The sequence below is a fragment of the Brassica oleracea genome, chromosome C1, assembly GCF_000695525.1.
Source record: "Brassica oleracea var. oleracea cultivar TO1000 chromosome C1, BOL, whole genome shotgun sequence".
Taxonomy (NCBI): domain Eukaryota; kingdom Viridiplantae; phylum Streptophyta; class Magnoliopsida; order Brassicales; family Brassicaceae; genus Brassica; species Brassica oleracea.
This window is the reverse complement of record NC_027748.1, coordinates 39,457,732-39,479,849: the sequence shown is the minus strand read 5'-3', so window position 1 is coordinate 39,479,849 and position 22,118 is coordinate 39,457,732. Positions and strand designations below refer to the sequence as shown.

Sequence of the window (22,118 nt, the reverse complement as noted above, 5' to 3'; positions counted from 1 at the left end):
CACGACGGCGACGGAGAACTATCGCGGCGGATCTCCTCCAATGGAAAGGTAAAGCTTCTGATTCTTGTTGTTCAATTTTGAAGATTTTGATTTGTTTGTGGTGTGTCTTGTTAAAACGTGTCTTGATTAATTTTGTTCTTTATGTCTTTGTTTCGTCAGATGAATTGATTAATTTGCTTTTGTTCTTTGTGTTTGTAATCCGAATGTTGAAGGGAATTAACCAAGTCTTTGGAACAAAGCTCATTGCAATACAGGTTAGCAATTACTCTTTTGTAGCTTTAGTTAATGGTCTGATGTAGCTTCTGGTCTGAATAGATGTAGCTTTTGTTCTTTGCTTTTGTTCTTTCCGTTTGTGGTGCTTCTGTTCTTTGCGGTGCTTTTGTTCTTTGCAATTACTCTATTGTGTCCTGGTTAGCGTTAGTTAAAGGTCTGATGTAGCTTTAGTTAATGGTCCAACTGTAATTAATGTTATGGTTAGCTTTAGTTAATGGGTCTAGTTAGCTTTAGTTAATGGTTATGGTTAGCTTTAGTTAATGGTTAGGTAGAAATGAATGGTGTAGTGATGAATGTGTTAGATAGATGTCAACTCGGTATGGTTGTTGTGTTCAATTCTTTGATAGTTTCTCTAATCTATAAAAATTATTCATCATCCTCTTTCTTGAATTCATTTCATATCGTGTTTCCTCCTCTCACTTCCTCACTATTTCCTTGTCCTCTATCTTTCTTGAGCGTGTTTTGGAGATGGATTCCAATCCATTTATGCATACAGGAAACTTTGTTGATCTACTTAGTCAACAAAGTATTTCTTTTGCTAACTATGAAGATATCTCAACTCTGTCTTCATCTCAACTTCCTTCTCTTCACAGGGATGATGTAGGTGAGCGTCGGGAACGGAAGACGTGGACTCCTACTGATGATATTCTGGTGATCAGCTCGTGGCTCAACACCAGCAAAGATCCAGTGGTTTCGAACGAGCAAAAAGCAGGCACCTTCTGGAAAAGAGTTGCAGCCTGTTTCAACGCGAGTCCAAAGGCAGCTGGGGGAGAGGAGAGAACGCCTAATAACTGTAAGCAGCGTTGGCACAAGATCAACGACTTGGTCTGCAAATTCTGTGGCGCGTACGAAGCTGCAACTAGGGAGAAAACCAGTGGCTGCAATGAGAATGATGTCCTGAAGAGAGCTCATGAGATTTACCACAACAACCTTAAGAAGAAATTCACTTTGGAGCATGCTTGGAAGGAACTGCGAAACGACCAGAAGTGGTGCGAAGTTGCAAGTGCCAGAAACGAGGGAAGCTCTAAGAAAAGGAAGTGGGAAGACGCTGAAGTCTCATCAGCCTCTCAACCATCTGAAAGCAAGCGTCCCGCTGGTGTTAAAGCATCAAAGGCCCGTGGGAAGGCGACTGTGGCTGAGGAGGCTCTCACGAATGGGTTTCAAAGTATGTGGGACATTAAACAGAAGGATTTGGAAGTGAAGGAAAGGTTGTCGAAGATGAAGATACTTGAGTCTATTATTGCAAAGACAGAACCGCTAGCTGAGTATGAGGAAGCCTTCAAGAAGAAGCTCATCAGTGACCTAATGTTTACTTAGTGTAAGTGTTTCTTAGCTTCTTTTAAAACTTGTTAACTGCTTGGTAGTTTTAAACTTGTTAACTGCTTGGTAGTGTTAAACTTGTTTATTGGCTTAGTTTTAAACTTCTTGTCTTTGTGTGATGATTGTCTCTGGCTTGTACTTGCTTTCAGGTGGAGTCAAGTGTCACGGAGTGGAGCATTGTGTCACAGGGTCAAGTCTCACGGAGTCTACTGTCGAGTGGAGCAATCAGAGTTTGGAGTCTAGTTTTTCTAGTATCGGAGTCTAGTGGGTGTAGTGTCACGTTTTAGTTGATCCGTAGTGTTTGTAATATTTGGAGTCTAGTGGAGCAATCAATTGTGTTCACGGATTGACTGTAGTGTTTGTAAAATTTGGACTCTAGTCTTTGTAATATTTGGTTCACGGATGATCTACTTATCTATTTAAAGTGTTGTTGTTCGATTATGAAGAATCACACAATCACATTCTCGACTTCTCACATTTGAAATATCACAAAAACTCTAGTAGCCAATCTCATTCTCTCCAATCAAAATATTGCCCATCTCACGGTTCTCTCCATCTCACGGTTCTCTCCTTCTCACCATTCAAAATATTGCCCAATCTCATTCTCTCCTTCTCACCATAATCTCTCCATCTCACGGTTCTCTCCTTCTCACCATTCAACATATTACCCAATCTCATTCTCTCCTTCTCACCGTAATATCTCCATCTCAATCTCTCCTTCTCACCAATCAAAATATTTGATCAATACGCCAAACATATTATCTCCTTCTCACCTCACCATTCAAAGAAGATCAAGCCAAAAATAAAAATAAAAAATGGCATCGTCTTCTCATAACACATTTGATGGATCAATGGATGATGCTTTTGATCAATATTTTGATCAAGCATTTGATCAATATTTTGATCAAGCTTTCGACAAATTCTCCAATGCCTATGGTGATCAAGAAAAAGAGAAAAAACGAAGGAAACAACGAGCTTACTTCGAAAGAAATCGCGAAGAAGGCGATTTACGTTTATGGAATGATTATTTCAGCGACACTCCAACATATCCTCCAAATCTATTCCGACGACGATTTCGAATGAACAAACATTTATTCATGCATATTGTTCAGCGACTCTCTAACGAAGTTCAATTTTTTCAACCAAAAAAAGATGCTCTCGGAAGGGTTAGTCTCTCTCCACTTCAGAAGTGTACAGCAGCCATTCGTATCTTGGCATATGGGAATGCGGCTGATGCGGTCGACGAATACCTCCGCCTCGGTGCAACTACAACTCGGTCGTGTTTGGAACATTTTGTGGACGGAATAATTTCTTTATTCGGTGAAGAGTACCTGAGAAGACCAACACCTGCTGATCTTCAACGTTTACTTGATATTGGTGAATATCGTGGATTTCCCGGGATGGTAGGAAGCATCGATTGTATGCATTGGGAGTGGAAGAATTGTCCCACCGCTTGGAAAGGGCAATATACTCGGGGTTCAGGTAAACCAACAATTGTTTTAGAGGCGGTTGCTTCATATGATCTCTGGATATGGCATGCATTTTTTGGACCTCCAGGTACCTTAAATGATATCAATGTTCTTGATCGCTCACCTGTTTTTGATGACATAATAAATGGTCAAGCTCCGCAAGTCACATACTCTGTCAACGGAAGAGAGTATCATTTGGCTTACTATCTAACTGATGGTATCTATCCGAAATGGGCAACTTTTATCCAATCCATTCCATTACCACAAGGCCCAAAAGCGGTTTTATTTGCTCAACGTCAAGAAGTTGTCAGAAAAGATGTCGAGCGTGCTTTTGGAGTCCTGCAAGCTCGTTTTGCCATTGTTAGAAACCCAACTCTTCTTTGGGACAAGGAAAAAATCAGCAACATTATCAGAGCATGTATCATACTACACAATATGATAGTGGAAGATGAACGAGATGGATACACTCAATACGATACATCTATATTTGTAGAAGGAGAAACAAGCAGAAGTTCAGAGGTGGATTTCTCGTTCTCTATAAACATGCCTACAAATCTCGGTAATATGCTTGCCATTCAGAGTGAACTTCGCGACCAAAGGATACATGAACGATTGAAGACAAGTGCTCGAACTAGAATTCGTGATAGACAGATGCATCAACAACTGAAAGCTGATTTGGTTGAACATATATGGCGTAAATTTGGACGTGATGAAGACAACAACTGAGCTTGATTTTTTTTTTTCTCGTTTGTTCTAGTAATCCTTGTTTTTATTTTTTTTTAATGTTATATGTTTAAAATGTTACTGTTCAATAATGTTTTAATTAATAAATAAAATTTTATTTAAAAACAAAATAATTAATATTTTATAAATTAAGAACCTCTAAATAAGATACAACAATTGGAGGTCAAAAAACATAATATCTCTTAAGTGTGTTTCTTAATTGCTTTTAATTAGTTAAATAATGATTAAGATACACATATGAGTATATGGGTTGATCTTGCTCTTAGAGCGCTTCTTTCAGTTAGATATGTTTTGTCACTAATTTAACTGAAAGGGGGTCCATAGTTCCAAAATATTACTCCCTCTTTTTCATTTTAATTATGGTTTCGGACTTAGGCACACAAATTAACAAAACATTTGATTTTACATATTTTCAAAATAAAAACATCATTACCAATACATCTAACCACATTTTAACTAACAGAAAAATAGACTAGAATAAAAAACCAATAAATTTTACATTGAAATTATAAATCCACATTTATTTTGAAACAAAATCGACATGGAATCAGCAAGCAAATCGAAGGGAACAACCTCAAAGATACTTAAATAAGTTTACACGCGTCCGACAAAGATCTACATTACAAACATCTACTTTTGAGTGACCACCACCAACATCCTCTCTACCAAACAACGCAAAAAGCAGACCATATATACACATACTTGAAGAAGCCTGCTACCTCTCAGAATCTTGAGGTTCAGTACTGTTCTCAAGCCTGCGACGTTTCTGAGGGGACTCACATTGATCGTCTTCGGTTTCAGAAGCTATGTGCTTTGCAGATGATGAAGGCTGAGGCAGAGATGCTTCGGTCTTGGACATGTTTTGAGAGTCTGGTCTAGTCTCATCATCACTAGGTGATAACAAAGTCTGAGAAGAAGAAGAAGAAGAAGAAAATAGCCTTCCGGCTTTGCGTTGTTCTTCAAGCATCTTTTCCAAGTATTTAGCATGCTCTTCTATTCGTAGCTGAAGCACACGTTGCACCTGCACGTTGATCAATTCACGAGATTGGTTTTGGTAACAAATCTTGAATCTTTCTTTTGCTGGACTAAAGTGTAATAGGTGTTACCTCGAGTTGTTCATGCAGTTGCTTTTGAACTTCCATCTGCATACGGAGAGCTTCAGTTAATTGCATTGCCCTGCCCATGGAAGAAGAGAGTCACTTTAAAGATCACATGTTTGGGGATTCAGAAACCAAGCAAGAAACACAATGCCTCACCCTTTCTTCTTCTCATCAGCTTCACTGTTGCTCAAAGCGAGTTTCTTCTCCTCTGAATTAACATTCTTTTTCTCTGCGGAATAAACAAAAGTTACTACACAAGAAGGAACATAGAATCTGTGTGATTACAACAACAAGTTTGAAGTTTTTACCTTCTTTTTTCTCTGGCATATACTTTGCTAGTCTATACTTCTGCAAAATTCATGATTTTTAGAGATATTCAGTACTTGTGAAATAAGTGAGAGGCAAGCTAATTTAGTACCTGCAAGTGGCTTTTTACATGGTAGATCGTCAAGCCCTCAACATTCATAAGCTTCAGAACAGCCTTTGGTGTGGCCTCTACATGTTTTGAAGCAACACCAGGGTTAAGTGTTATCAGCAGAAGGTTAAAAAGAAAAAAAAAGCCTAAAACTCACTTTCAGGCCCTTCAAGTTTGTTCACCGAGTTCAAAAAACTCTCGTGGAGCTCAGGGGTCCATCTCATTCTCGGCTTGTGATTGGCTGCTGATGATGATTTTGGAGAAGGGTGAGGTGAAACTGGGTCAATGCACATTGCTCCAGCATCGCATCTTTGGCTTGGACTCAGTACAGTCACTGGAATTGGCGAAGCCATTGGCTTTTCATAGATCTCCTGATTCAACAAAAAGCTAAGTGTTAAAAGGAAAAAAAAAAAAAAGTCACTCTTCACACTCTCTATATGTATCAACAAGTAATTTAGGAGAAATGTTGTCATAACAGCAAACTCATAAGAGATGGACACAGACTAAAAATAACTTACATCAAGCCTTGGAGTTTCAGCTCGGTCTGTGATGGCCAGCTCAAGTTCATCAGACAAAAACTGCAGCTCCAGTTGATCTGATAAGCTGTCGTTGGAACAGTCCAGATCATGATAACCTCCATTGGAACAAGCATCCGCGGGGAGATTAAAGAAATCTTTGACAAGCGAGGAGTTGTTGTCTCCATCAAACGGATTGCCCAAATCCTCGCTGAAGACAGATGGAGATCTTGCAGACTCCACACCAGAAGCAGAAGCAGAGGGATCAGGGAGGAAAGGAAGACTGTTTCCCAAATGTTTCTTAGTCTCATTGGCTGAAGAGGATGAGGAGTAGAGGTTGGTGCAGAAGGTGGAAGACCGTGAAAACGTACTATTCTTTGGCCAATCTGGAGATTGTGACCGTATGAAAGGAGATTTTCTGGTGGTTTCTGGCTGGACATTCAGAAAGTTGTAGGCTGGAGAGAGGGAAGACGAGCAAGGTTTTTGAATTCCTTTGTTGCATTCGTCTTGTGCCGTTGACACAAGCCTATGCCCGTTCATGATTCCTTGGATCAAAATGGGTTTCTTACACTAATCAAGATGGTCTCTTGGCAAGATCTGCCATAAGCTTGGGGTCTTCAAGTTGCTGAGGACCAAAGATGAAGGGAGGAAGATGATTAGCACAAGAATAAACAATGTTAGTGACAAAAGGATTTGAGTCAGTTTGTATAGTTAACTTCCAGAGCAAGGCATACAGAATCATCTAATGTTCCATCGTTGACTATATAGACAAATCCAAACTAAATCCAACAAGTTTACATGTTTCTCATGAACTAGTCTAAAACTGTGGGATTGGAGTAACCAAAGAATGAGACTAACCAGATTTAAAAATTTAGAAATGAACAACACTTAAATGTGGTTGATTTACCAATTCAAGTAATGCAACACGAGGCACCGACGAAGCATAAAACTTGCACAGAGGAAGCAAATCAGGTCTGAGAAAATACACAGAAGGGAGAGAAACGAAGAGCTAGATTCAGAATGCAGAAGGAAAGAGTTTGAAGAAAGAAGACTATCAGAGACACAAAACAGAAAGCAGTTATTATTACCAAAGGACAGAGGAATAGAAACGGACCTGACAAGATGATAAAGTCTTCTACTTTTTGTTGTGTAACTCCTGCTTTAAGTAAAAATAAAAATAAAAAAAAGCTCAAGACTTTCGAGAATCACCAAATGTGAGCTAAGAAGTTGAAAGATTATAACTTTCTCTGGGAAAAATACGCAAAAAGTTATAGAAACTTCGTTTCTTCAAAGGGAAAGAAGAGATGAAGTTTTATCCAAATCAGGAAGCTACAGAACAAGAGATTAAAGGAATAAGATTTGGCTAGGGAGGCTAACGAATGGGCATCGAGGAAGAGTGGTGATGTGTACTGTTGTCTTTCCTTGATTGGTCTCCGCCTCTCTTGGGGACAGCCTTTCTTATACCACACGCTGCTTACTCACGTGTCAGTCACGTACTAATTGAAACCGTTTGTTCATCTCCCACGTTGGAGCCAATTGGTTGTGCGGCTTCTCACAAGCCTTTTATTTTCCTGCATTAACTGTGATGATGTCATACCTTTTTAGCCTTTTCTTAATCATCCGTACTTAACTTAATTAATTTTGATGATGAACTATATAACTATAACAATTAATTTTGATGATGAACTCTATGATTAACTATATAACAATTAACTATAACTTCACTGCTTTTTTTAGGGAATTTTCTTAATCGGTTCATACAAAAATTATTTATGAAGAAAAATATGTGGTCAATGGTAAGCATTGATTTCCAATAAATGCGAGTATTATGGTGAAGCATATGTATGTATATAATTTATTTTCTGTTGGTATTTATTTCTTTCATTACAATTATTGAAGGTTATTTATGTACCTTACGTTTGTAATTGGTAAATAACACCTCGTTAACAAATTGAACTCAACTTTTCGACCCGAAAAATATTCAACTCAACTTCTTTCACAAGATATTGGAGTTCTCTAATAAAACAAGGAAGCTGGGTGGGGCGTTTGTAAATGTCAACTTCACTTTTATATTTACTTACGTATACTACTTGATCAAAAAGAGTTAATACGAATGATTCTTTGCGTATATTTCAAAGTATATTAGCCTAATCATTAAAATGCTGCTTATGAATAGATATGTTGTTAGTTTCTAAGTAATATGGATTATGCGATAGAGAAACGAATAATAAGAGTATAAATGGGGAAATGAGTCATAGTGATGGATACATTAAACTTCCAAAAGGAAAGACAAAAGTAGCATCATCATCCCTTAAGTTGTATCGATGGGAGCCATTATCTATAATAATCTAAACCACACATATCTGGTCCACTTTTGTTTGTCTTATAGTCTCTAAGTCTTTGCCTCAAAACTAAGATGATTATAATATAATGCTATCATCATTGTAGAGAATGAGCTCATCAGATGCTTTTTTTTTTATCTTGAGATTATACATACGTTTCATTCACCCAATTTTTAATCCCAAGTGGTATGTTGTATTCCTGGTTGACCAATAAGCTCACATGAAGCTGAAAATAACAAAGTCACATTTTATAATTCATTCTGAAATATTGAAGTTTAAACCATGACTTGATTTTGGTTTATTAACAATTAAAAATGTAAATACTGCTCCATCTGTATCAGCTGAATGACCTTAACAACATTGTGCTATAGTCCATTATTTTGCTGGAAACTTGAGTATGTAATATGTGTGGATTTTGTATTACAAATTCGGATCACTTGTTCCAAGTGTGCATAGAAAATCAGAGCCAATATGCAAAAGAAATGAACATTATAATCTAAAACACTAGTTTCAAATTTGTTAAAAACAATTTCGAAAGTGAGGAATAGTCATGTTAGATATTCATTGAGGCACCAAGTGGTGGTAGAATGTCTCAATCCCTGTATAATTTAAAATTTCTTTTGGCATAATATATAATTCTAAGCAATAATTGGTTGGTGGGGTATAATCACTTTAGACCATTCTGTATCTTTATGTAACATCTCCAATATCACTCAATTTCTCCTTCAAACCTCAATTCAGAATAAAATCATTTTCAAAATTTTATTATTATTAACTACACTACAATAAAAAAATATATAAAAATATTCCGAATATAAATTTATATTCATCATTTCATTTTTAAAATCTAAATATCCAATCTCATCATACTTATATTTGTTCATAATATAAGAAAAATGTGTATTCCACTAAAGGCTTGGTAAATCAGTTCCTGAGTTTGCTTTTGCCAATACATCAATCTAATATATAACCACACAAAAGGTGACCACTTTTGTCATATGTTTCGCTTTCCACTAGTCCACGAGTTATTGCTCAATTATTTTAGCTTATACAATTGATCTCATTTTATTTTTCTTCACACATATTATTTTTTTCCTTGAAAAGAGGGATAAATGGGCCTCGTAATAAAGGCCTTATAATTTTGGGAGGCTAATGTCAAAAGCCCAAATGAAAAGTCCGGTCAAGAGGATCATCATCATCATCAAACGGAGGCTCAAAGGCGCGTCAAAGCTTGAAACTTTCACGTGTTCATGCTTCAACCTCGTCCCTTAACGACTTCTTGAATTCTTTGAAAATTGCTGTATCTTCTTCCATTCTCCTGAAAAACGTGGAGGAAAGGATCTGCATTTGCTTCGAGCTCAACGTCGTTGAGGTTCGTTCTCTCTCTCTGTTTCTTCCGTCGTAAGTACCCAGATTTTGATTTCCTTTGCCAAAGTTCATGGCTTTTTGATTTAATTCCGTTTCGCCAAGTAATCCAATACTGTAATCCGTGAATGATGATATGGGTTTTGCTTCCCTTTTACTCGTGATCGATATTGATTCTTTGGTTTTTTTTTCATTTTCTTTTAACAGGTTTTGAGATGGAAGAAGGGAACCCTAGTTTCACAGTGGATGAAGCACTTGTGGGGATTGGATTTGGCAAGTTTCAACTCTACGTTCTTGCTTACGCTGGAATGGCTTGGGTTGCTGAGGCTATGGAGATGATGCTCCTCTCTTTCGTTGGACCTGCTGTTCAGTCGCTGTGGAACCTCTCTGCACGTGAGGAGAGCTTGATAACTAGCGTCGTTTTTGCTGGTATGCTCATTGGAGCTTACTCTTGGGGCATTGTTGCTGACAAACATGGCCGCAGGTAACTTACCTGTGCGCTTCTTGGTAATAAAGGGAGTTCATTGTCTGGAAGAGTGTTAGATTGTTCGGTTTGTTCATTATGATTCCTTATAACCCCTGAATTGAATGATCTCTGAAGTTGTATGTTTAGTCTATGACGGCTTCTTAACATTTGATTCCTTGTCAACGTTTAAAATGGGCCTTGACTCATTGTGGTCTCACGTGATTTGATCTTCTTCAGGAAAGGGTTTATCATAACTGCGGTGGTGACTTTCCTAGCTGGCTTCTTGAGCTCATTTGCACCAAACTACATGTCCCTGATCGTTCTCCGCTGTCTTGTTGGTCTCGGATTGGGAGGAGGTCCTGTTCTCGTCTCCTGGTATCTCGAATTCATCCCTGCGCCACACCGAGGGACTTGGATGATTGTTTTCTCAGCTTTCTGGACCGTTGGAACCATCTTCGAGGCTTCCCTCGCTTGGGTACACTACACAACTCATGACTTTCTTTGCTCCCTTTCTTCATCATAATCTTGACGCCATGACAATCTCTTGCAGCTAATCATGCCAAGCTTGGGCTGGAGGTGGCTGCTCGCACTCTCTTCCGTACCTTCATCGCTGCTTCTTGTCTTCTATAGGTGGACGCCTGAGTCTCCTCGTTACTTAATCCTTCAAGGCCGTAAAGCTGAAGCTCAATCTATACTCCAGAAGATTGCGAGAATGAACGGAACTCAACTACCTAAAGGTGTTCTCCGCTCAGAGATCGAAGAGAAGAATAAAAGCCTTCCAACAGAAAACACTCATCTCCTCAAGCCTGAAGAAGAATCTAAGATAGTAGCTGACAACAATGGACCAGGCTTTTTTTTGCTTACCCTTCTATCTCCGGAGCTAATCAAACGTACTCTGCTACTATGGGTTGTATTCTTCGGAAACGCGTTTGCTTACTACGGCGTTGTCCTTCTCACCACCGAGCTGAACAATTCCCAAAACAGTTGCCATCCAACAGGAGAAGTGTTGCAACATTCTTCAAACGATGTTAACTACAAAGACGTTTTCATCGCCAGTTTTGCAGGTACACATCATCAATATTCTTCATGACTTAGGCCTGCGGGGGTTCGGTTAATTCAAATCGGGTAGTTCGGTTCAACTAAAATCTCGACGAATTGAACTGTAAAAAAGCTAGGTTGGGGTATTAGGATAGTTCGGTTAATAAAAGTTTTACCCAAACTAACCGAAGTTTTTGGTTTCGATTATATTTCGGTTTAAAATTTGGGTGAGATCGGTTAAATACGGGTAATTTCAGTTAGTTCGGTTATTTCGGTTTAAAATTTTGGTTAATTCAGTTCGAAATTTTGGGTAATTTCGGTTACAGGTCTAATCCTTTTGATTCTTGATCAGAGTTTCCAGGGCTACTAATATCAGCAGCAACGGTGGACAGGCTTGGACGCAAAGTGACAATGTCATCAACATTGTTCCTCTGTTGCATCTTCCTTCTTCCTCTGTTAACTCACCAACCACCAGCCCTAACCACAGCTCTCCTCTTCGGCGGCCGTGTCTGCGTCTCGGCAGCTTTCGCGGTGGTTTACATCTACGCACCTGAGATATATCCCACGGCGGTAAGAACGACCGGAGTAGGAGTGGCTAGCTCGGTGGGAAGAATCGGTGGAGTGCTATGTCCACTGGTAGCCGTGGGGTTGGTTCACGGATGCCATCAGACAGTGGCTGTTCTTCTCTTCGAGGTAGTGATGTTTGTCTCAGGAATCTGCGTTTGTCTCTTCCCATTCGAGACCAGTGGCCGTGAGCTGACAGATACAATCTCTACATCCAAGAAGCCACCTTCATCTTCCTCTGTATAGCCGATTCTTTTTAAACCATTTGTAAATGTTTAGTTGTTGAAGGAGAACAGAGCAAGAAAACAGAGTAATTGTAATAGAAAGTTTACACATGACAGCTTTATAGAAATGCAGAAGATCCAGGATTAGATCTATATTTTTTTTATTTTAATTTCTTGAATTACAAATTATAAAAATAAAGAATATTATAAAGATTCTCGGAGTCCCCAAGGGAGCAATCTCTCAATAAATCATAGTAGTTTCCATTTACAACAAAGGAGAGGAGAGGAGTGGAGTCACCAATATGATGCACTTGTGGTAAAGACTGCCTTTTTTTAATAAAAACAGAGATTAAATAAGGTAAAGGTTTTAACTTTGCTTGCATCATTAGTCATTACAACAAAAAGTTGAAAAAAAAAGTTACAGTTTATCTACTTATATATGGAAAGATCTCCTCTGTTCTTTGCCTACATATAAAGACGGACTCTGTTTTGTTTTCTATTGTTTTGGATTTGAATCAGATCCTTATTCTCCTCCTCCTCGGGCCTTTCGATCTGATTTCATGGCAACGACTCCTCCATCTCACGCCACAGATCTTCTTATTACTTCAGGTATCACGTCATCTTCTCAATTATCCTTAAATCGTTTCAGATTCTGGTCTTAAAGTTGATTCCTTTACGTTTGATCTCTCTCTGTCTTTCCTTTTCCAATTTTTTTTGTTTGATGTGTGATCTGTTGTGAAGGGTTCGTTGGTTTGGAATTAGAAATACGAGCTTTCCTTTTTTGTTTTTTGTTTTTTGTTTTTGTTTGTTTGTGGTAGTGGTCTCATGGTTTCACTGGTGGTATAACTTTTGCTAAGATCTGAGTGGGATCAGGACTCTTTCTATCTTAGCTTGAAAGCTTGCTCTCTTTTGCTCTTTGAGTAATTGCATCTAGGGATCTGCTTTTGTTTGCCCATCTTGTTTATGAATGATTCCACCGACTTATTTGAGTTTTACTGGTTATGAATGAACACAGAGGAGCAACCTGCTAATCTGGACATCATGAAGGATCAGGTACAACAGTCTCTGGTTATGTATATCAATGGAAATGAAGATTCATAAGTTTTAAATCTCTGAATCTGTTTATTTTATTTTATGCAGTCTGTTGCGGCAAACAATGAGACATCAGCCTCTTTTAATAAGTCCTCTCAGGAGCCTGCAGTTGTAGTTCATCCAGCAAAAGTTTCTCCACTCTCTGCACCTTATGGTTTATCAGGTGACTTTGCTGGACACTTGCCTAGCAGCATCCTCTCTCCTCAAGCACAAGGCTTTTACTATAGAGGTTGGTTTGTGCTTCATCTACTTCCTTTTTTTGCTTATCTTCTGAGGTCATGGAGTTTGTGTATTAGCATAGATAAGAAACTCATTTATGGGATGTTTAGAAGCTAATAGTGAATCCTTAAATTTTGGGGAGCCAGGTTATGAAACCCCCACAGGCGAATGGGACGAGTATTCTTCCTACGTCAATGTTGAAGGATTGGACATCAACTCTCCTGTGTGTACTAATAACCTTCTCTTTTAAAACTTTCAAAATTGTTCATATTCTTTGATAAAATCAGGTTGGCTTCAATGAGAACGCTTCTCTGGTCTACCAAACGGGATACGGATACAACCCTCAGATGCCATACGGACCATATTCCCCTGCTGCAACTCCGTTACCTTCTGAGGCGCAGTTGTATTCCCCACAGCAGTTTCCATTTTCAGGGGCATCGCCTTATTACCAGCAGGTGGTTCCTCCTAGCATGCAATATTTATCTTCCCCAACTCAGCCAGAGCTCACCAGCCTTGTCGCTGTTGACCAACAAGGTGATAACATAGCAAGACCGTCCTACCAACCTCACCCTATTGGACCGTTTAATGGAAGCCAGCAAAACCTTGGTTTCCCTGAGTGGCAGCAAGGTTTTGACGGGGGGATATGGTCAGATTGGTCCAAGCCTTCCGATATGCACAGACATTCTTCTTCTTTTTCGCCTGCTTTGTCTCCTCAGCCACTCGGTTCTTTTGGATCATATGGCCACAACATTCCCATGGTTTGTTAACTTCTTTAGTTACTCTTTATCTAATGCATGGATGTTGAAAGTGGATCCTTTTCTTTCATTTGTCAGGGTTCACAAAGACAGAGACCATTCTACGGTCGTGGCCAAGGCTCTAACTATGGAAGTAGACTAAACTCTTATGTGGGTATGGGAAACCAAAGCTGGATTGGCGTTGACAACACTCGAGGGCGTGGAAGGGTTAGTGATCCATACCTTGGTGGCGGTTATAATGGTAACTATGATATCCTCAACGAGCAGAACCGAGGACCAAGGGCTTTAAAGCCCAAGACTCATGTCTCAGAGGAGCTTGATTCTTCTGCTGATAGTAAGAAAAATAACAAAGATAGTCCCAAAGAGGAAGCCAACAACAACAATAATCCTGAGTTTGTCACTGACTACAGTGACGCTAAGCTCTTCATAATCAAGTCCTACAGTGAAGACAACGTACACAAGAGCATCAAATACAATGTCTGGGCTAGCACACCTAACGGCAACAAAAAGCTTGATGCTGCTTACCGTGAGGCCAAGGAAGAGAAAGAAGCTTGCCCAGTGTTTCTTCTGTTCTCTGTACGAGTCTCTAATCCTTTTCTGTGTGTGTCTACTATATTTGCATTCTCTCTGCAGATTTGCTTACGGGGTATTGTAACTGCAGGTAAACGCGAGCTCTCAGTTCTGTGGAGTGGCGGAGATGATTGGACCTGTGGATTTTGAGAAGAGCGTTGATTACTGGCAACAAGACAAGTGGAATGGACAGTTCCCAGTGAAGTGGCACATCATCAAAGATGTTCCAAACAGCCAGTTTCGCCACATTATATTGGAGAACAATGACAATAAGCCCGTGACTAATAGTCGAGACACTCAAGAAGTAAGTAGCAAAGCCTCTCAAGCTTTCTTGTTCATAAGATACACCATTTAAATCAAAGAACTGCAGGTGAAACTGGAACAGGGGATTGAGATGCTGAAGATTTTCAAGAACTACGATGCTGAGACTTCAATCTTGGATGATTTTGGGTTTTATGAAGAGAGGGAGAAAATAATACAAGAACGGAAGGCAAGAAGACAGCCAAACTTACCATCTGCAGTAGGAGGAGAAAACGAACATAAGCCGGCTTCTGCTGCGTTGCAGACAGCCTTCATCAAGAACATGTCTAAAAGTTTTGCGCAGGTTGTCCGCTTGGACGAGGGCAGCAAAGCATCTCCAGATGCAACTACAACAACCGTAGCAGTCTCTTCTGGTCAATCCAACTAGTAAGTAAAAGGCAAAATCAATTAGCAAAGACTTTATGTTTTTCAGTTTCCATAATGATCTTTTGTTTGTTCTAAGAAGGGTGGTGGGGTATTCAAATGAAAGTTTTAAGTCTGACCAGGTCTGGTTTTTGTGTAAAGTAAAAAAAAAAAGGGGCTTCTTTTCTCCCCGTGTTATGTTCCCGGGGGGGTTGATTTTTAAGGATTTTGTAAATGTTTCATTGTTCTGTACCCTCTCTCTTTGGGGTTGATAGGAGAAGATGATGTATCAAAGACAATATAAATGTTGCTCTTGTAAAGTAGCTTCACATGGCTTTGCAGGCACTATTTAATAATGATGCAGATTACACCCATCAATCAAAGCTCCCAGCTTTCTCCATCTCCATATTTTGTTTCTTTGTTGGTTTCTTTATTTCCTCCTCCTCCACACATAATAATCTTTTAGCTTTGAGAGTCTGATTAAGGTAGACAGACAAAAAAAAAAAAAAAAACTACAGATGTTGCTCTGTGGTCATGAATCATACTTATCAACATATTATTTGCATATTTCTCTAATGAATAACAAAGAGAGATTGTTGTTATCAAAAGGGACACTAGATTGTGTGGTTGGTTGATAAGCATGAATCATGACCCTTTGTACAAGCAAAAACCGGATTACGATTTGTAAGATGATATGAATCACCAACCAATGTGGCTAATGAATTTGGTATTATCGATGTCTGAGAAATAAATAAAGATTTGGGAAATATATGTAGATCAGATCAGCTCTGACTTATGAGTTATGACATCTGGTTTATCATATAATAATATTTTTTTGAAAGGGCAAGTAAAAATAGTATCAAAAAGGGGGTAAATAGAAACAAAAATAAATCTTTGAGCCGTGATTCGGCCGACTTCGCACGGACTTTTAATGTTTGGGTAAACGGCCAGGTTAATGGGTCCGTTTGTTGCTTTTTGGCTTTTGGACCTCTGGCCTTTTGATTATGTAGTTGAGCCTTGGGCTGTGTACTCTAGGCTTGGCTCGTTTTATCAATTAAAAAAAAAACCTATTGATGGAAAAAAAAAAAAAACAAAAATAAATCAAGGGCCAAAAAGAAAAATTGAGTCCCAAGTCCGGACAAGTCAAAAGACATCCGAGGAGTCTTTGTTACCTTGTCCTAAACCAGACCAGTCCACGCGCAAATATACAAACACAGTGAATGTTTGTTTATAAACAAACCCATTCGATCTCCAAGTTCAGAGATTTGGGATTCGATGAATAGTGGCAACACCTTATCGAAGCTAGCTCTTTATTTCTCCTCTCCCGAGGCTTTTCTCCGGCGTGGTGATGGAGTCTTTTGTTGTTGCTGGGCCACTGTATCCGCACTTGTCTTCATTTTCCTCTGCCAAATCTTCCGGAAAGTTCGATTCTTTAGTCATTCTTCTTCGTCTTCCCCTGCCGTATCAGTTTCTCAATCTCTCAGCTCCCAATCAGGGTAAAGGCTTTGCATTTCCTTGTTCAATTTTGGTTCTATAAGTTTCTTTTGTAGCTTAGTGTTCTACTATTGATGATTTGAGATTCATCATCTATAGTCCATACGCTTTGCAGAATATCTACACTTGTTTCTGATGAAGACCTGAAAGGACTGATTGAAAAACTTGGGGAGAGAGATGGAGATGCTGAGATTTGGGAAGACATCATTCACAAAAGCAACCCTACTCGCGTCTCGTACACTGCCAAATGCTGCAAACCAAAAGTAGTACCAAGTTTTGCTTCTCGTGTGTGTGTCCCACTGTGAGACTTTGTTTATTCTCTGAGTTTATGCTCTTTGGTTCTTGTAGGACGGTGGTCCCATGAAGTACTTAAGTACCACGGTGTTTGAGGACTGCTCTCCAGAGGCTTTGAGGGACTTTTACATGGACAACGAGTACAGGAAACAGTGGGATAAGACCGTGGTCGAGCACGAGCAGTTGCAGGTTGACAGTAGCAGCGGAATTGAGATTGGTCGGACGATCAAGAAGTTTCCTTTCTTGACACCAAGGGAGTATGTATTAGCTTGGAGATTGTGGGAGGGGATGAATGATAAGTTCTATTGTTTCATCAAGGTAAAAAATTTAACTAACATGGTCTTACTGAAACAAGCTAACTTACCTGTTATTAACATTTGCCTCTTAACTTATAGTTTTTCTTTGCTCTTTGGTTATTATCAGGATTGTGATCACAGTATGGTGCCGCAACAGAGGAAGTATGTACGTGTGAGTTATTTCAGATCTGGTTGGCGAATTAGGAAAGGTAATTGTTTGTTATATCACAAATCTGTCTAATGATGTATATCTTTTTAGTGGCGAATAGTTTTTTACTTTTATTTTCCATGCTGCAGTTCCAGGTAGGAATGCATGTGAGATCCACATGTTCCACCAGGAAGATGCTGGATTAAATGTTGACATGGCTAAGCTTGCTTTCTCAAAAGGCATTTGGAGTTACGTTGGTAAGATGGAAAACGCGCTTCGTATGTACATTGCAACCGGTCATAGACCCCAAGGGCCCACTGTATCTGCTGTCAGCTTAATGAAAAAGGTGGGATGCTCATCAAATCTGAGCTCAGTTTTGTGCCCCAAGTGCTGGAAGTTTGTGTCTTTTTGTAAAATTTGAAATTAGTGGTTCTGAAACTGATTCTTTGATATCACAGATTCCATCAGAGTTAGAGAATGAGACAGATGACATCACAAACTCCTTGGGAACGATGCACAGAGGTGAAGGAGCCAAACGGAAGAAGCTGTTGAGAAAGCCTTCAAAGAAACAGATAGCAAACGGTCTGTTGCTCGTGGGTGGTGCAGTTGGTGGTGCGGTTTGCCTCTCTCGTGGTCACTCCGCCTCCTTAGGTGCAAAGGTTGCCCTGGCTTACTTCTTGACAAAGCTGAGCAAGCGTGGAGCTCCGCTTAGTCAGACTTCACAGAACGCTGGTATCTAAGTCATGTATGTATTTTGTTTGATGAAGCATCTCTGATTCCTAAGCTTAGAATAAGCTTGTATGATAGGGAAGTTGTTTGAAGAAGTGATTGATGTGTATGTACTGTCATAGAAAAGTTATATTTTGGGATGGCTCTGAACCACATGAGCTCTTAGTCTTCAAAGTTTTGTATACCTCTCTTGGAATGACATTACATGTATGTTAACTTGAATGTATATATATTCAGACAAGCCCTCTGGAATGTTGTTTCTTCCCGTTTCTGCAGGAAACAAACTGTCGTTTGATGGTTCACACGTGTGCTTGAATAAACTTTGAAACAACTTTGGTAATATTTTGTGTGTGTGTTGCAGTTAGATCGGACTTAGACACACCAGTTGTGGTCTCTTTCTCTCTCTCCTAATGTTTCGGTGTCTGCGTCATTTTTAGCTGTACATTTCTCTATTCACACGTCCAGATTTATTCGCCTTTTCACTCAATGACCTCATTTCTCAAAACCAAAACTTAACAGAAGAAACTGAATTTGCCATTTTTGGTTACTGCCACACCGTTTCCAATTTTTGTTTTTCTTTCATGACCTAACCTAACTTCTTCTCCTTTGGTTCTTGTGTGTTTCCTTCTTCCTCAAGGAAACCCAGAACCAACGTTGGGTTTCTCTTTGGATCATCATCTACGCAGATCTTGATCTCTGAGCTCAAAAGTGTCAAACATGGCACCTAATATTCAGCCACTGATACCCTTCATCGCATTTTTTGGAGTCTTCACCTCTCTTGTTCTTGCAAAAACAGATAGCCAAGACGGTAAGTGTGTCTTTGTCTCAACGATATAAGAGAAGAATCATAAACGATTAATTATTCTTCATGGATTGCTTTGTAGTTTCGGCTCTTAATGACGCTTATAAGAGCATGAACTCTCCATCGAAGCTCAACGGTTGGTCTTCAAGCGGAGGGGATCCTTGTGGTGACTCATGGGATGGCATTACTTGCAAGGGCTCTTCTGTTACTCAAATGTTTGCTACTTCCTCTCTTATCTTCTCAAATGGTACCCTTCTTCATCGATTCTGATTCTATATTCCTTTTATGTTTCTTTGTAGAAAGGTGTCAGGACGTGGACTTAGTGGATCTTTAGGGTACCAGCTTGCAAACTTGAAATCACTCACTTACCTGTAAGAACTCTCAACATCTTGATCATCATGTTTAGGTTGGTATTTAAACTATATGTTATGTTTTTGTCATTGTATAACAGTGATGTAAGCAAGAATAATCTTAACGGAAACTTACCCTATCAGCTTCCGGAGAATCTTGTTTATCTGTAAGTATATGTTCTGTTCTGTTCTTGATCTTCTTTCACTACACAATGTATCAGACTAAATGTTAAACTTACTTTAATGAAGAGATGGTTCTGAGAATGACTTTAACGGTAACGTGCCATACTCTGTATCTCAAATGAACGACCTCACTTACCTGTAAGCCAAGGACACTTAATTAATGACTCATTTGTATATTACTTTCAGAAGTACCAACATTTTCTTCATATTGGTTCTTGTTTTTTTTTTGCTCAGAAACTTTGGTGGTAACAACCTCAATGGTGAACTTAGCGACATGTTTCAAAAGCTTACAAAACTTGAAACAATGTAAGTGGCATATATACACACATGCTAACTGTGAGAGATTTCATTAACTTCATGTTTTTGCAGTGACCTATCTTCCAATCAACTCACAGGAAAGTTACCACAGAGTTTTGCCAATCTAACAGGACTTAAAACACTGTAAGAGAAGAAGATAACTGAAAGTAGTTCTTGTACTTATTACTCGATTGTGAACTTACCATTTATATTAATCAACCACCTCTTTTAGGCATTTGCAAGAGAACCAGTTCAAAGGCTCTATAAATGCACTTAGAGACCTCCCTCAAATCGATGATGTGTAAGTATTTTTCAGGCCTGTAACACAGAGTTTCGATCCTGTGTTTCTTATGAATCTTGCCATTGCAGAAACGTTGCAAACAATCAGTTCACAGGTTGGATCCCAAACGAGCTGAAGAGCATTGGTAACCTTGAGTAAGTCCTATCTCTCACTCTCTCTTATACACAATCATAAGACATGTAATAAGCATTGATTTTGTTTTCTTGGTCAGCACTGGAGGAAACCGTTGGTCAAGCAGTAGAGCTCCCTCACCACCACCCGGGACCCGCCGTGTAGACAGAAACTCAGGAGGCGTTGGAGTAAGCAACAAGGCTCTGACCACCGGACTTATAGTAGCAGCATCCACTATAGGTGGACTCATTTTCACTGCAGGAGTGATTGCACTGTTCGCTAGAAGAAAGAACTCTCATCACTCTTCTCACTTTTTCGACGAAGAGAAAGGAGGAGGAACCAACAGAAGCAAACCGCTCTTCACACCACAACCCTCTCAGATGCTTCAGTTCGACTCCACGGATGACTTAAAAGGCCAAAAGACCGTTGATTCGAATACTTTGACAGAGACAAAGCCTTCTTCTGTTAACAGAACTTCTTCTGTCAGTTTCAAGAACACTCCTATTTTTCATCTCATACCTTCTTCCCAAGAGGTTGCAACCCCTGACCGTTTCTTCAAGCCCGACGGTGTGAAGGCTTTTACACTCACGGATCTGCAGAACTCTGCGTCTTGTTTCTCGCCGAATCGCCTTATTGGTGAAGGAACCCTTGGGCGTGTTTATAAAGCTAAATATGAAGATGGAAGGGTTTGTTTTCCCTCCTTTCATTCAATTTTGATTCATTTTCTTCATCTTATCAAGAAATGTGTTTAAAACAGAAGTATGCAGTGAAAGAGATCGATTCTTCGCTATTTGGGAAAGGGAATCAAGAAGAGTTTTCACACATAGTGTCTAACATCTCGTGCATTCACCACCCTAACCTGGCCGAGCTCGTTGGTTATTGTTCAGAACAAGGAAGGAACATGCTTGTCTATGAGTATTTCACAAGTGGATCACTTAATAGGTTTCTTCACCAGACTGATGATTTCAGCAGACCGTTAACTTGGAACACAAGGATCCGAATCGCTCTAGGAACTGCTCAAGCTATAGAGTAATTATTTTAATATTTTCTTTCAAAATATACTCATCTTACTAACCAGATAATTTTTTTTTTTTTGACAGGTACCTTCATGAGGTTTGTTCGCCTCCATTAGTTCACAAGAACATCAAGTCATCAAACATTTTACTAGACAGTGAGCTAAACCCTCATCTCTCAGACTATGGCTTGGCAAACTTTCACCATGTGAGCTTCTTATAAAATTAATAATACTAAGAGATACATAGTTGTTTGTTTCTCTAATCTGTAGATTAATGTCGTGTTTCTTGAAAACTGCAGCGCACAAGTCAGAATCTTGGAGTTGGATACAATGCTCCAGAGTGCGCAGATCCCTCGGCATACACACTAAAGAGCGATGTCTACAGCTTTGGTGTGGTGATGCTGGAGCTTCTAACTGGTCGAATGCCTTATGACAGGTTCAGTTATTAAATATTTTAGAATATAGTTCTCTGATATAAGTATCTGAAAATGTTTGCCTCTAATCTTCAGTGATAGGCCTAAAGCAGAACAGTCTCTAGTTCGTTGGGCAAAGCCAAAGCTTAAGGACATGGAAACTCTTGAGGAAATGGTTGATCCCGGCTTGTGTGGACTCTACGCTCCAGAATCTGTCTCGGCATTCGCAGATATAGTTTCCATCTGCGTAATGGTAAAGTCATTGGCGGTTTCTCTGTGTTATTGTTTATATATGTTTTCAGACCTTTTTGTAAGTTCAGTGTTTGTTTTTTTAGTCGGAGCCTGGACTTCGGCCACCAGTGTCAAATGTGGTTGAGGCACTGAAGAGGCTAGTGTAGTCTTAGTGCCTCAAGTTGTGTATGTATGCCCTGAAGAAGAAAGGATAATGAAGAATAATTACTCTTTGGAAGACTGAGGATAAAACCTGAGAAACTTATGATCAAACTGGAGCTCAAGAAGCTATTGGTTTCAGGTTTGTATAGGGAGGACAA

The 22,118-nt window shown here is 39.4% G+C and overlaps 6 protein-coding genes across 9 annotated transcripts; 5 read left to right on the top strand and 1 right to left on the bottom strand.

Moving 5' to 3' along the window:
* Positions 1-741: 741 nt before the first annotated feature.
* Positions 742-3,678, top strand: LOC106339918. The gene is made up of 4 exons (XM_013778789.1): positions 742-1,570; positions 1,743-1,823; positions 2,503-3,592; positions 3,642-3,678. The coding sequence occupies exons 1-4, from the start codon at positions 742-744 to the stop codon at positions 3,676-3,678; spliced, it is 2,037 nt and encodes a 678-aa protein (XP_013634243.1).
* Positions 3,679-4,365: 687 nt separating this feature from the next.
* On the bottom strand, positions 4,366-7,233 carry LOC106317859. Of its 4 annotated transcripts, XM_013755655.1 has the most exons (9): positions 6,951-7,232; positions 6,744-6,810; positions 5,840-6,461; positions 5,479-5,692; positions 5,325-5,401; positions 5,215-5,254; positions 5,063-5,135; positions 4,913-4,982; positions 4,366-4,827 (listed from the first exon to the last, which is right to left on the bottom strand). In XM_013755655.1, the coding sequence occupies exons 3-9, from the start codon at positions 6,374-6,376 to the stop codon at positions 4,522-4,524; spliced, it is 1,317 nt and encodes a 438-aa protein (XP_013611109.1). In that variant the 5' UTR covers positions 6,377-6,461; positions 6,744-6,810; positions 6,951-7,232; the 3' UTR covers positions 4,366-4,521. The 4 variants fall into 4 exon arrangements, with proteins under 4 accessions (XP_013611109.1, XP_013611126.1, XP_013611102.1 ...); XM_013755672.1 differs by lacking the exon at positions 6,744-6,810 and having other exon boundaries at positions 5,840-6,406; positions 6,951-7,233; XM_013755648.1 differs by lacking the exon at positions 6,744-6,810 and having other exon boundaries at positions 6,951-7,231.
* Positions 7,234-9,396: 2,163 nt separating this feature from the next.
* LOC106326417 (organic cation/carnitine transporter 7) lies at positions 9,397-11,971 on the top strand. The gene is made up of 5 exons (XM_013764407.1): positions 9,397-9,550; positions 9,751-10,027; positions 10,247-10,484; positions 10,560-11,073; positions 11,400-11,971. The coding sequence occupies exons 2-5, from the start codon at positions 9,759-9,761 to the stop codon at positions 11,855-11,857; spliced, it is 1,479 nt and encodes a 492-aa protein (XP_013619861.1). The 5' UTR covers positions 9,397-9,550; positions 9,751-9,758; the 3' UTR covers positions 11,858-11,971.
* Positions 11,972-12,174: 203 nt separating this feature from the next.
* Positions 12,175-15,308, top strand: LOC106317848. The gene is made up of 9 exons (XM_013755636.1): positions 12,175-12,193; positions 12,355-12,444; positions 12,851-12,888; positions 12,976-13,156; positions 13,293-13,369; positions 13,434-13,904; positions 13,980-14,477; positions 14,563-14,775; positions 14,842-15,308. Exons 2-9 carry the CDS (start codon positions 12,396-12,398, stop codon positions 15,157-15,159), a joined length of 1,845 nt encoding a protein of 614 aa, XP_013611090.1. The 5' UTR covers positions 12,175-12,193; positions 12,355-12,395; the 3' UTR covers positions 15,160-15,308.
* Positions 15,309-16,292: 984 nt separating this feature from the next.
* Positions 16,293-18,355, top strand: LOC106317833 (phosphatidylcholine transfer protein). Its single transcript, XM_013755612.1, has 6 exons — positions 16,293-16,630; positions 16,744-16,891; positions 16,977-17,240; positions 17,346-17,427; positions 17,516-17,712; positions 17,825-18,355. The coding sequence occupies exons 1-6, from the start codon at positions 16,410-16,412 to the stop codon at positions 18,104-18,106; spliced, it is 1,194 nt and encodes a 397-aa protein (XP_013611066.1). The 5' UTR covers positions 16,293-16,409; the 3' UTR covers positions 18,107-18,355.
* A 283-nt stretch (positions 18,356-18,638) lies between these two features.
* Positions 18,639-22,088, top strand: LOC106317839 (protein STRUBBELIG-RECEPTOR FAMILY 4). The gene is made up of 15 exons (XM_013755624.1): positions 18,639-18,903; positions 18,980-19,112; positions 19,197-19,268; positions 19,349-19,414; positions 19,497-19,568; positions 19,665-19,736; positions 19,800-19,871; positions 19,960-20,028; positions 20,097-20,162; positions 20,240-20,825; positions 20,897-21,168; positions 21,240-21,360; positions 21,454-21,590; positions 21,664-21,820; positions 21,903-22,088. The coding sequence occupies exons 1-15, from the start codon at positions 18,813-18,815 to the stop codon at positions 21,963-21,965; spliced, it is 2,049 nt and encodes a 682-aa protein (XP_013611078.1). The 5' UTR covers positions 18,639-18,812; the 3' UTR covers positions 21,966-22,088.
* Positions 22,089-22,118: the final 30 nt, after the last annotated feature.